At 39.8% G+C, this 14,130-nt stretch overlaps 1 protein-coding gene across 1 annotated transcript; it reads left to right on the plus strand.

Annotated features, from left to right (window-relative positions):
- Window positions 1-1,549: 1,549 nt before the first annotated feature.
- LOC111670490 (uncharacterized) lies at window positions 1,550-7,159 on the plus strand. The gene is made up of 7 exons (XM_087179572.1): window positions 1,550-1,669; window positions 1,891-2,090; window positions 3,501-3,602; window positions 3,676-3,771; window positions 3,967-4,077; window positions 4,530-4,653; window positions 4,774-7,159. The coding sequence occupies exons 1-7, from the start codon at window positions 1,645-1,647 to the stop codon at window positions 7,011-7,013; spliced, it is 2,898 nt and encodes a 965-aa protein (XP_087035698.1). The 5' UTR covers window positions 1,550-1,644; the 3' UTR covers window positions 7,014-7,159.
- The last annotated feature ends 6,971 nt before the right edge of the window (window positions 7,160-14,130 follow it).

Raw genomic sequence — 14,130 nt, forward strand, 5'->3', positions numbered from 1 at the left:
CTGTCTTACTGCCTCATAGTTACACACATACACATACATACACTCAGACACACACACAAACACACACACACACAGTGCCACATGTCCTTACCACAATCTGAAAAAGAATTAATACAATGGTAAAAGTTCAGTGCTTTTCCTTTCGCACTTTTCTTATTTGTGTCTGTGGGGAAATGTGAATGATAGTTATGCAATTTTAATCTGTAAGGAGAATAATTCCTCACCAGTTTTCTTACCCAGTTCTTGGCTCCACCTTCAGCATTAAGCTCAGTTTTCCTCCTGACAGGCAGCAGAGTAATGTGACATGATTATGTAAAGTCTACAGACTGCAGCACTTCAGAAGTGAGGACATAGAGCAAGAGACAGACAAATGTTAAAGAAAAGTGAGACAGAAAAATGTACCCACTTGTTTTTTTGTTGCTTTTTTTTAAGTTGTGCATGTTGACAACTTTCCCTAATGACATTGATAGGCATTATGAATATTATTCTGCTCAGCTCCTGAAGCCAACAGAAAATGTTCACATAGTTCTGCCGCAGACTGTCGAGGACTGTGGTCAGATGCTTGGAACTACACTTCCAGAAAGCTGTAAACAGATGATTGCTCGCTTTTCATCTCTGTTATAATTCTCTGGGGCCTCTCTTTCCCCCTTCTCCTCTTGTCTGTGTTGTCCAGTCTCAATATCTTTTTTTCTGTACTGTTTAATATCAAGTTTACAGGAATTAACACGATGTATCAGGTGCTAATCTGATATGTTGTTTGTTATAAGGAATAGTCAATGAAAAAATGTCACAATTAAACTCAATATGCCATTTGAGTCTTCCAGCATGTTTTAACAGTCTTGCTTATTTCTAATGGAAAAGAAACGGTACTGACATTTTTTTTTCAAGTGGTATTGTTGTCACATACATTAGATGATCTCTTCTATTGTCTGGTAAGATAGGAATCCTATGATATGTGACCATCATTGAGCTAAAATGGAAAAAAGAAATGCATGAAATCATTAAGTTTTATTTTGAAAAAAGCTCATCACAAATTGCCAATAAACCATAACGTAATCAGCAAAATGTAATGAAATAACACTGTTAAAGGGGGTTGCATTATAGGCTTAAAGTAAACATTCATTATATTATATTGTATGCAGGTATCACGTTTTGTGGTGTTTTTACGTTATAAACGGCTATAAAAGGAACTCAAAAGAAGAGTAAATACTGTTTGTTGCAGTGCAAGTTGGAGAACAATTTACTGCAAAGCTGCCAAGTAAATCTTTTGTAATGAGTGTTGCAATGCCGCCATCTAGTGTAGTAATTTGGTGAATTGGAGATTGATGACAAATGATAAACATATAAAAATCTAATAAATTGTAATATAGTGTGGCGCTTTCAGCATAAAAATGAATTTGTTTAATAAGTAGTGCCTTTAGCGCTCTCTAAATGCCAAGATTATCATTGTGAGAACTGTATTTTAAAAAAAAAAAAGAAAAAAAAATGACCCTCTGCCCTGCACGTTTTGTACGTAACAACGTAATGCGTACACTTCCCAAAGAGAAGTGGCTTCCATGTTCCACAGGCAGCTGTTTCCCAATGGCTGCGATGTTAGCAAACAACCATCAATATAGCTAACATTATTATGTCTGTAACGTCACAATGAGCAAGATATTAATGGAGCATGGTGAGTGTATAACACTCAGCTATACGTTACCCCCATTCAATCCGCATTTGCCCTAACGGTTGATAAAAGATAGCTGTTTATGGTAACTTAACGGCTAACGTTAACGGACAGTGAGAAGCATTGTAGCACTGCAATAAATGCGTCTTTAGTTTTCATTTTAGCGATAATAACTGTGTTGTCTCTTTACTTTAACCTCACAGTGTTACATTTGTTTTCCCCAGGGTCTCTTCCCCTCTCCTCTCTCCGTCTTATCGTGCCTCCCGTGCAGCTTGTCTCTGCAGCTCTGTGGGAGATAGTGAAGCAGGGAGCTGTGATGTACTATGGTCTGCTGGAGGAGTTCATTACCTCAGTGTTGGAAACAGTCCCTGAGCTGCTCACTTACTCAGAGAGAGTCCAGCTAGTCATGGGCTTACGTGCAAGGGTAAGAAAAGAGCTGCTAGATGTAAGTTACTGTAATTACAGTGACGGTAATAATTCTGTCATACACTGCAGCTACTAACTTTACATCTCTACTACCAATATGCTACAGGCTACTGATGTGGGAACAGGCGTGTGTAAGTGCAAGTGTACATTGTATTTGACAGCTATTGTTGCTCTGCAGAGTAACAACTTAAAATCACTTTATATTTGATGGATTGGTTCTGATTAAACTCCCCCACAGTATCTACAGTAGTTAAAATCAGCTCCACATGGAACAGATATAACATGCTGGACATTAATACTTCAGTCACAATAATCACATATAACACCATTTGAGATAAGGGGTATTTTTCTTTCTTTCTTTCTTTCTTTCTTTCTTTCTTTTTGGATTATTTTATCTTTAACTTTTTTTTTTTTTTTTTTTACTTTTTATACAATTAAAAAAACAATACATACAAAACATCCAATAGGGGAAGAATCATTGTTCTGCCAAAGAAACCAAATATTACAGCATAAAAGCTACTTTTACTTTGTACATTTTGCTGATTATACTCACAATCAAGTTTATTGTGGTAGTGCTACTTTTGAGTAAAGGATCTGAATACTTCTTCGACCACTGCTCGTCTGAGAGTTTGATGCACCAGAACTAAATAGCCTCCATAGACAAAAGATATTACTTTATGACAATGGTATGAAGTAAAGGTCTCCATGGGGGAAAATCCCTTTTCCTCAGTCCAAGCTTAGATTGTTGATTTCTAGGTCATCTTCAAAATAGCAGCTCTGAATCTGGTAAAGACATTACATTTCTGTCCACAAGCTATTCTTTTTTCTTTTTTTTGCATTCTATTGTCATAGAGTTGTTTTGTTTGTGTACAATATCAGTATGCATTAGTCTGGGAAGAATGAGCAAACCATAATGTTATTGTGTAACACTGCAAGTTAAGTTAATGCAGACTGCAGGAAAACAAATGACACTAGGAAGATGTACACATTATTATTGTATACAGAGTAAGTCCGCGAATGCAACTGAGTTCCTGTCTGTTATTCTCTGAGTAAACTGTGCACTTAACTGGTTTATTCTGTTATTACATCTGCATTCATCAACACAAAACCAAGAAACTTAACTAACTGGGCTTACATTCAAACTCCAGCTGAACGTTAATGCAATCTAATTTGGTTAATGGATAAGGTCTAGACTGCCAAATTCCCAAGTGAGGATGTTGTAAACATCTAACCCGTGACCTCACCATGTACAGGCTCCTCATCTGCCCATACATCTAATTCTCATATATTGAAGTATTAATGATAGTTTTCACATGATGGGCTGTGCCACAAAGGGCCGCACCCCCTCATGTGTCTGTAGAGAACATGAAGCCTTCACTAAATTGTTTATCTCTCGATATGCCAACAGGTGGTGCTAGAGTGTTGCCGCAGTGATGATTTTGCCAGCCCACAGGCCATACAGCATCATCTGAGCAGAATAAACACCTACATCACAAAACAGGACAAGGAGGTGGGTGCTCTTGTCAAATCTCCACCAGTCTTTGTGTCGTTTGAATTTACTTATGTGCGTTTTCCTTTAAAAGACTTCCGGTGCTGAGGTAAAAGCATCAATGACAAACTTCCTGCAGCTTGTTCACACACTAGTGGATGATCAATGCCAGAGGGATATCTTTTATCAGGTGAGGTGGTTTGTACTCGATATTACAAGTTTAAAAAGCATATTAGTCAATTGTTACATGTACTTTGATTTAAATCCAAATTGGTTAAATCATGATTTTTTGGATAATGGGCTTAAGTGGGACGATAAGATGGCATCAAAGAGGCCTGCTAGTATATTGTGAAATGAAATTACCACTTTTGTCTTTGTTCTTTAGAAAATCTTCCCGACAGTGTTTGGCCCCAAATATGACTGTGCCCTGGAGGCTCTAATGAGAAAATTCCTCTTCAATCTCCAGAGGCTGCTGCCTGTTCCAAACCTTGAACAAGTGGGTATCTGACATACAATAAATAATCTTGGGACAAATAGAGTCGAAAAATACCATAGCAACTGTTGCTGCACAGCTGCATCTCTCAAATATTTAAAATGGTCTGTGGAGTTTTTCTTGTAAGCAAAAGTTATGTTTACATTCATTGTGTCTTACCGAAATGTATCATACTGAATGTGTCTTTGGGATCTAACACCCTTGTTGAATGCCTTTCCCTCCTCGTAACACATTTGTAATACTGGTTATTTTAAGTCCTGCATTGTTCATAATCCATGTTTGGGATGTTGTCATGCTGGTAAAAATAGAAAAGCATTAAGTGATGTAAAAGTACACAAGGTAGTTGGAGGGAAGGACTGTGCACTAACGAGGAAATCTATCACAATATAACACCTGAAATGCAAGGGTACATTTTTTTCATGTAATTGAGTTGATCTGTTTTGGTCCTTTCCCAGACTTCCCTCTGGCTCAGTCTGTCCCCTTCTGTCTTGAAAGAGTGTGTGGACTTCATGAATCAACCTGAGCCCCTGAATAAACTTATTCAGCATCACAAACATCATGGGAACGAGGTTCCACAAGGTAGTCCTCTGAGAGACTTTGAGAGACACTTAAAACACTTTTTTTTTTCTGTGTTATTTATTTTTCATAAATTTTCAGATATTGACACTATTTCCTGTTTGGTTTGTCATTGTTTTCTAGCTCTGTCTTCCTCTGGTGATGACTGCATCCTTTCCAGCCTGTCCTATCATCTACCAAAGCTCAACAACGATGAAGGAGACAACGCTGTCAAAGCTGGGTCCATGTGTATCGGTGAGGACTGGCACAAAGAAAACTCACTTGGGGGTGAGTCTAAAAAGAATAAAGACTTTGAGGAAATAAATTCAGAAGTGGCAAGGAATGTGGAAAGAAATGGACAGCAGCATGCTGATGATCTGACTGAAGACCAAGGAGCCTCTGTCGAAGTAATACTGGAACCTTTTGATGAAAGTGAATCCAACGATGATGATGACATGGACAAAAACTGGTTTCACCATTTAAAAAATCACAATAGGACATCCTCAAAAACATTCAAGTGTTTTGTTTGTGACCAAGAGTTTGGCTCCATTAGCAAACTAAAAAGGCACAGGATGACTCAGAGTGGTTGTTTGGGTCGGTCAGATTCTGCTAGCCAAAGTAGATTTTTTGAAAAGATTCATTTGCATCCTACACCTAAGATTAACGCCCGTAGAAGTGAGAATGAGCTTCCATCAAATTCGAGTCCTCCAAACTCGTCTAATGACGACTGCAGTCTTGTTTGTCGTGGTTGTGGCAAGGTTTTCACTTACCCAAAGAATTTTGACAAACACCAGAGGATGTGTGTGGTCAGTAGTAAACGACAGATACAGACAAACCCACAGTGTTCCACAAGATTAGCAAATCACTCCAAATCAAACCCTGTTGATAAGACCAAAGAGGCTTTGCTTAGTGAAACCGAAACTGATCCTTCAAATGATGCACCCCAGGAATCAATGTCCTCTGACTTGTGCAAAAGAAGCAGCCGTGTCAAAAAATGCTCTGTGTGTGGGAAAATATTTACTCGCTCTGCTGACTTGACGAGGCACATGAGATGCCACATTGAACAGAGCCCTTATCTTTGTTCTTATTGTGGTAAAAACTTTGACAACTATGAGGACTGCGAGGCACACAAGGAAGGTCAGTGCCAGGTTTCAAACAAACACCCACAACAAAAGAATGAGTTCACACAGGAGAATTCTTCAAGCAACGCAAAGAAAAGGAGTCAGGAGAATACTCTTGTTTCAGTCACAGATGCACCTGCCAACGCGCAGGCTATGCAGGCAAGTAAATCACCTCTGACATGTAAGGAATGTGGCCAGGGTTTTTCCTATTACAAGAGTTTTGAGAAGCACCAGAGCAAATGTTCCAAAAGAAATCGTCGAAGGAAAAAGCAAACAAACACTAACCATTTTGTTATCAGTGCGTGTAATTTCCCATCAGCTGACAATACCAAAGAGAGCTGCAGTGAGACAAGTTCTGAAACAAAGGAAAGTGAAACTGAAGCACCTCCAAACTCTACAGACCGTGCAGATGACTCCCTGACGAAGTCTTCCAGCATCAAGTGCACCATGTGTGAGATGAATTTTTCAGAAATTGTCCTCCTGAAAAGACATTATTCCCAGTCACATAAAATCAGAGGCTCATACCCTTGTCCATTGTGTAAGAGAACTTTTGTGAGGTTATGTGAATTGGTTCGGCATCAGCAGAACAAAAAGCTGTACCAGTGCGCTGCCTGTAAGAAATGTTACACAAAGCCAGGACTACTGAATGATCATGAAAAAGTTCATACTTCAAGTGTAACGCCACGCATTTGTGAAACATGCGGGAAGAGCTTCAAATCTCTGGCTTATCTGATTCTGCACCAGAGCAAGCATAGAGAACAACAGCCCAGTGTTTGTTCCTACTGTGGTAAACAGTTCAGTACAAAAGACTGCCTGAGAGCGCATATGGTGAGACACACAGGTGGTTACCCGTGCCCAGTGTGCGGAAAGAAATTCTATCAGAAAACATACCTTAAATGGCATCTGTATAAACACACAGGGCAAGAGCCGTACCTGTGCGACACGTGTGGAAAAGGCTGGCCGAGTGCGGCTCAGCTCAAGCTTCACATGGTTCAGCATACGGAGGACAGGCCGTTCAAGTGTGAAGACTGTGGCATGTGTTACAAGAGGGGGTCGCATTTGATGGCTCACCGTAGAGACAAGCACATCAGGCTGCGGCCTTTTGTGTGTGAGGTTTGCAGCAAAGCCTTCAGATTAAACAACGAGCTGAAAAGACACATGATGGTTCACACAGGGGAACGGCCATTCACTTGTCCGAAATGTGGCAAAACATTTACAAGGAAAACTCGACTTAGGGAGCACATAGAGAAGACATGTCTGTAACTCCAAGCTCTTTGTATACGGTATTAAAACTGTTCATAGTTCCACTACATACCGATACATTCTGTCACCAACAATGTCTCACTGCTGTCAAGTACCATGACTTTTATAATGTAGCTACAGATTCGTAAATAAACCATTTTGCCTGATATTGTGAATGATTTTCATTCATTGAGAATAAAAACGGCCTTGCTGCTTGCTGAGTGTGTCAAATCAGAGTCTTTCAGTTTTCTGAAATATTCTGACTTCTGCATGATTTCTCCAAGGCCTACAAGAAGCTCAAGGCTGTATGATAGAAGTAGAAGGAGTCAGACTGACAATTTGAGTGAGAGTGGGTGAATCTAATCCAAATACAATTGCACTGAAAGATAGCATTAGAAAAGCTTTGTTTGAACGGGGCTTATGTGTATGGGAGTGGAGCTGAAACGATAAGTCAACAGAAAAATTAATGGGCAACCATTTTGATAATTGATTCATCGTTTTCAGTCATTTTTCAAGAAAAAGGTTAAATGTGTGTCAAATGTGAGGATTTTCTTCTCTTCATTGTTTTGTATTGTTGTAAAATGAATGAATGTAAATAATCCCATTACAAATTCAAGTACTGCAACTAAAATTACAGAGGTAGTGGCAGCAAATGCACTTTGTGCAGAATGACCCCCTCGTGTTACTGATGCATTCACGTGTATTCAAAAGTAAAATAATCCAGGCACTATCACCTTTTCAACACATTTTTGATTGTGCGTGTAAGACACTTAATGAGTATTCTTGTCATTGATTAATCAGTTGATTATTTAGTCTATAAAATCCTGGAAATCTGTGGAAAACTGCCATCAGAATTTCCCAGAACTGTAGATGACATCTTGACATGTCAATTTACAGTAATATAAATATCATCTTTGTTTGGTAAAATACTTAAGTGGTGAATGAATTATTAAAATTGTTGTGATTATTTCTCCAGTCGATCATCAGTTGTCCAGTAAATCATTTCACCACTAATGTGTGTTAGGGCTGTCACGTTTTCAGATTTTCACTACATGATTATCATGGCCAGAAGAATTCAGGATAATGATATATACACGATATCTATAGAAAATTAAAAAGAAAAAGTAACGGGTGTAGTGAGATGGAGAGACAGTCTGTAAACATAACTGTGCAAAAGCACACAAAAAGAACAATTACAATTAATGGATACTGAAAAGGCAAAAAAAACAAATACCCAAAAGGCCTAACATCTGCCATCACGATATTATCATATGTGTATTATTAACTCAATATCAATATTAAATTTTTTAAATATCACGGTTATCATCAATACCGGTAATTCACAACACCCCAAGTGCCTTACGTAGTCGTCTGCTGTTGCAGAAAAAGCACCTCTCCACCAGAGAGCAGTGGTGCTCCAGGGACTGGCTCAGTTTCATCAGCCTGAGTCAAACTGTCCTTTATGTACTGTATCTGTAAGTCGATTCATTCTTAATTTCGCAGACCACCTCCCATGAAATTAATACAGATTTGTATGGAAGCATGTACAGCTTTCAAAATGAAAATTACTTTTAGACTACAGAGCATTTTGGTATTAAAAGTTGTTATGAGTGACTGTAATGTTTTTTTTTTCTTTTTTTTTTTACGTTTGATCCGATAAAGCTGTATGACTTAAATGCCAAGTCTTTCATCAGGTCTGTTTTCTCAAACATCAGACCTTCCTGTAGATCACAGAGAAACCCTCACTTGGAGATTTTTCCACATTCTCTGTTTTTCCACTTTGTCTGCTAATTAAGAAACAGTGTTGCAGGCAAGGTGATGGCAGAGGGTGACAGACAGCAGCTTTTTTGGGGAGTGGGGGGGAGTAAACATCTCTGTAATAACCACACAGTAAGGATGTATTAGTCCTGTTAAATGAAAGGTGCACTATGGGGAAAAGGGAACAGTGTATACTAGAGCCGTGGACAGAATGTGCTCTAAGAAAAAGCACATTTTTAAAGGTAATAGATCTGGTTATATGTTCACAGAATCACACTATTTGACAGCAGGTAAGTGGATATGGAAACAGAAGAACTCCCGCAAAATGAAAGCAATCTCCTGCGAGCTCTGCAACACTTAATGGTAAGCAGACTGTGCCACTCCTCTGGGACGTTCTGGCCGTCTCTCTGTCTGCAGAGACACTGTGATTTTCCTCTGACTGAAACCTCCATCTGTCCTGCTTGCTTAAGATGAACACCACAGTATGGAGTGGACTCTTAGCTAAAGAGCTTATAGTTCTCCTCTGGCCTCTCCTGGCTCTGCTGAAGTAAAGACGGATATCTCCTGGTCTCAGGCACAGGTAGCTCGCCATTATATAATACGTCACATCAAAGCGTTTTTCCTAGTTACTGATGCGCTGTGACCGCTGTCATAATTGCAGTCATTATTACGGAATATTTCCCTGTAGCCCCTGATACAATGATCCATGCGGTATGAGTCATTAAATCTATAACGTCTTCTGGAACTGATGCAGCTTTGGCTCCTGATATGACCCCATTCACCAACCACCAGAGGCCAGACCAAACATTTTCTCTTAGAATATGGACAGAAACCTTCACTATTATCTTCCAGTTTTTTAGAAAGACTGATAAAAGCAGTTTTCTTTTCTACTTTCTATGACAAAATAAACCATTTAATGAAGGCAAAGTTTAAATGAACTGTTTTAGAGGTTTGACAACTAGGTTAGATTTTACGGATTATTCAGATAACTGCTTTTGTTTGTAAACAAGCAGACAATCCCTGTGGAAATGAATGCAGTTTATGTATTGCCTTGAAGTCAACTATTCTCAGTATGGCAGGTAGCAACATGCATTGCTGTTTCCGCCGTCTTTACAGCCATTTTCAACATTTTGAAGTCCTATAAAAATACAATTCAAAATATCTAACTTATTTAAAGCTCAAAAATAACCACGATGAATGTAATGACGCCTAGCTGTATCCTCTAGAAATGCACATTTTCAGACATTGTCATTAGATTGTTCATGTTTTATTTTTTCTTTCAGTAGATACTGGTAATATTTTTAGTTTTGTTCACTTTCTGAGAAGGTTTTCTTTCATTATAATTTTAAATTTACATCCCGGCAAAGTCAACCTTTTCGTCATTGCAGTTATTACGTGATGTGATTACAAAATCAATTCTACACTGGATCTGTAAGATGTGCAGGATAGGGGCATAAAGTCCCCTTGGTTCAATCACTTAGTTTCACATAATTATTCTGCCTCTTCAGATCCCAGCCGTTTATCCTGTAGGCTATTAGTCTGTCTTTACACAGGCTTACATAACTGTCTGAAAAGTGTAGGCATAACTTACCATAATATTCAGCGTAGTGCTCACACAGAACATCTCTGTTTCATTTGAAGAATTTCCCTCCTAAAGTTTTATGAATTTGTACTACAACATAAAAAGTAATGTCTACTCTTTGCTGGTGGATAGCAAAATTGAAAGGGAGACGTATACAACATGCTAATCCTGAACTAACACTGAAATTTTTGTATTCTACAAATACTACATGATAATGCTTTCCAAAAATAGAAGTAGCTTTAGAGAATCACTCAGGGCCTGGGGATTACTACTACACTACTACTGGTGTAGCTACTCAAATATACATCAGGTGTTAATGTAACAGTTAATGTAATGTAACATAGAAATCCTAACCAGGGTTGGAAGCGTAAGAGCCAAAATATGTCCTGACTTTTATCATTGGAAATCGGATACAATTTTGAAGTGCATACTGCTGAGTGGTGCAATGCAGCTTTGATTGAATTGACTCCCAGGTTTGCAGCAGTGTTGAAGGGATTCAGACTGTGTGAAGTCTCTTACTCAGCAGAAATGTCCTAAAGAGCTGGTGCACTATGGGAGCTACACTGGTAAAGCAACAAATGCCATTCTGTCATTATTTAATGGATGCTCCCACCCCCCCACCCCTAACTGTGACACATTATCTAAAATATATATTTTTATTGCTATTGCAGATATCAGGTATATCCACAGCCATCCTTTCGGCAACAGACTGGATATTGTATGCTGCCTGTGAGTCGTTTTATTTCCTTGTACCCAAAAGAATTAATTGCATGCTGCTTTTAATTCAGCAAAACCAGCATTAGAGAGTTACAGTGATTCAGGCAGAGCTCTCTCCTCCAGCGTAATTGGTCCTTGGCAATGCTGCCTCTCAGATTGCAGCGGTATCTTTACCCCTCTCTGCCCAATGTGCTGCCACACTTACTATAAATATGACCCATAAGCACATCATCATGCAGCTTTCTTCAGCTTGGGAGGCTTTTGAAAAAGGCGTTATTTCTCTGCTGGCGTGTGGTAAGCACATCACAGCCAGCGAGTCTTTCCCACACTTCCAAGTGTGGCACAGAGAGCGAGAGAGAGATGAAAAGAAAGCAGATCGAGAGAGCGATTCTGAGATGATACAGCTTGCTACAGGCTCTCATTGAAGACACCTGCCTGCCTTTTTCTTTAAGCCATCTTGCTACTTGAGGTTGGCAGGTGTTCTGTCCAGGTGACACCGATGGTTGATTGAATTTTTATGCCGCATGAGCATCCAGTAATAGAGTCTTGGATATGGCATTGCTATTTTTACCTCTGATTTTCCTACTCATGTTTTATTCAGACCTTGGATGCTTCAGCACAAGACGGCCTATGTGTACTCATGTATGGAAGATGGATGCTGATGCTTGTTTTTTGAGATGCGGGGCCGTTAGTCTATCATTCCATGGTCTGTAGTGTCAGCCATGTGCTGCGTGCGTGTGTTTTTGGGGGGAGGTTGGGGGTGGGGGCCATAGAAGAGGCATAGATTGGGAGTGATGCAGACAGAGAAGTGATACTCTCTTGCCACTAATTATCACCACTTTGTTAAACACTTTTGCTAATAGCCTCTAGAGTAACTACAAACAGCTAGAAAAAATTACGCATACAGCAGACTTTGCACTGGACTTCATCCCAAATAGTTCATGTGAAATTCTCTTTCCCTTTGAAACAAGGACTGACGGCTCATATTCTGTTTGTGCTTGACCTTGCAGTCACCTTTAGCTGCTTTTGAATTCCAACAAAAACTGAATAATCTGACTAGACCTTTTTCAGTGAGGGTGAATATATGAATCATTTCTAAATGATTAACACACAAAATATCTGCATACACGTCCTCTCAGAGAGGCTGTGCTTAAGTCCTGACCACCAGCTGTATGAAGCGTTTCTCTACCATGCTTTAAATCCTCAGGTAAACCCAGCTGGCACATAAAGCTCTGCAGCAGAAATTTGTCCTGTCCCATCATGCATCTGGCGTGTATTGATTGTACTCGTTTTGGACAGCGGTGCTTACTGTACACGGATTGCAACAAAAGCAGCACAGGGAGAGAGGAGCAGGGAGTGGTGGGTGGTGAATGAGTTGAGTTTTGCTTTTTTTAGCTTAATGTAGCTGCAACACTGAGCCTGGTTTCAACACTGAATTGTGAGACAGAGAGTGCACGTACAATACAGAGCATGCATGTTGTATACGTATAATGTATACACAGTTGCACAAAAGCAAGGGGAAATAACCGAATAATCTATCCCCTAAACAACTGCAATGCAGCCAATTCTGGGCTTCAGCTTTGTCTATTTGCATTCAGACCAGGTTTAATGGTGGGAGCTCAAGCCATCGGGCATCCACACACCTCTCCCATGCGCAAGGCATCCAGCTGTTCAGCCCCAATTAACATCTGTACAATAGGTGTGCTGTGATTAATGTTCCATATGCCAGAGCAGACCTGAGAAGACCCTGGGCTTGTGAGGACAAGCTGACCTGAGTGTCGAGGCTGTGAGGGGCTCTGAAAAAAACTACAACAAAATGACTTATGAGTGCCATTCCAATAGGATTCATAACAAGGATGGAGACACGGTAAAAAGGTTAGCTGGATTATGTGAGCAATGATGTTATAAAACTCTTAAGCGTGTGATCTCGTTAGCAGAGGGATGTTAGTGGAAAATCTAAAGTGTTAGCTCCTTTAATTGGGTGTTGAGTTTTCTTGTGTGTAGCATCAGTCTGCAGACAGAAAGCAGATGGGGCTGTAGTTGAGCTGCTGAATTATGAGCAAATAAAAACAAGCAGACAACCTGTTCCAGTGAGACGGATGCTGTGTCAGCAGGCAGCACATACACAGCACACAAACAATGGATTGATATGCATGCTTGGCGCTCACAAACATGCACAACAGTCACATGCACATATCTCTGCCTCTTGGCTAAAAATCCATAGACAGGATCCTTAGGTAAACAGTAATGATCCCAGTTCCACATACACTGTGATCTCTCACCTACTAGTCCAGATGACAATGTGTGTGTATGTGTGAGTGTGTGTTAGAGAGAGAGAGAGAGAGAGAGATGGAGACAGGCTAAGCTGACAATGAGAAGGTTCATAACAGGCAGCAATAACCGAAATCAAACCTGTGAAGTAGGTCAACCATCCATCCACACCTCCACCCTTTAATGCTTTACGACAGATGACGCAGTTGTTGATATCTGCGCAGTAACTGATGCCATTATATCATTATATCTTTGTGACTGTGTGCAGAGCCATTTAACTGTGGGGCAAAATTATATTAGCGTAGATGCTAAACAGGCCAGTGCAATAAAGCAATGTTTCACACATGCTCTCTGATTCCATTAGAAGCCCACGGGGTATCTGTCATTTGTATGCTACAAACCTTGTTTCTGCAAAAGTCAAACTTGTGGTAGAGACTGACTCCCCATAGAGATGCCTGATCCACAAATGAGCTGATCAGCGTCAGGGAATAAAGCAAACAAAAGCAAAATCAGCTGTTTAAACATAGAACACTTGAGTTGGCTGTGAAGCCTCAGCCCATCTCCAAATTTTTCACACTGACAAACTCACCACACATCAAAACGAATTACACAACTCAGTATCAGAGAAGCAGATGCCAGACTGGCAGTGTCTTTATTATAGCCTGACAGTGTTGGATATAAAAATGTATTTGTGCTCTCTGTGTAGTATGAGCTCATTGATGAAAACATGGATACAACCTTAGCTGCAAAATAAATTTGTCTGCTCAAAAACCATCAATTTTGACCTCCTCCTGTGTTACACTTTGTGAA

This window comes from Seriola lalandi, unplaced genomic scaffold, assembly GCF_002814215.2.
Source record: "Seriola lalandi dorsalis isolate HSWRI2012SDOR001 ecotype SW California unplaced genomic scaffold, Sedor1 jcf7180002054855, whole genome shotgun sequence".
Lineage (NCBI taxonomy): Eukaryota > Metazoa > Chordata > Actinopteri > Carangiformes > Carangidae > Seriola > Seriola lalandi.

Bases quoted from the DNA above. Each gene is read 5' to 3' on its own strand.
- LOC111670490 (XM_087179572.1), top strand. From the start codon at position 1,645: ATGAGCAAGATATTAATGGAGCATG. The intron at 3,772-3,966 runs GTGAGGTGGTTT...TTTGTTCTTTAG, and splicing joins AGAGGGATATCTTTTATCAG to AAAATCTTCCCGACAGTGTT. The intron at 4,078-4,529 runs GTGGGTATCTGA...GTCCTTTCCCAG, and splicing joins CTGTTCCAAACCTTGAACAA to ACTTCCCTCTGGCTCAGTCT.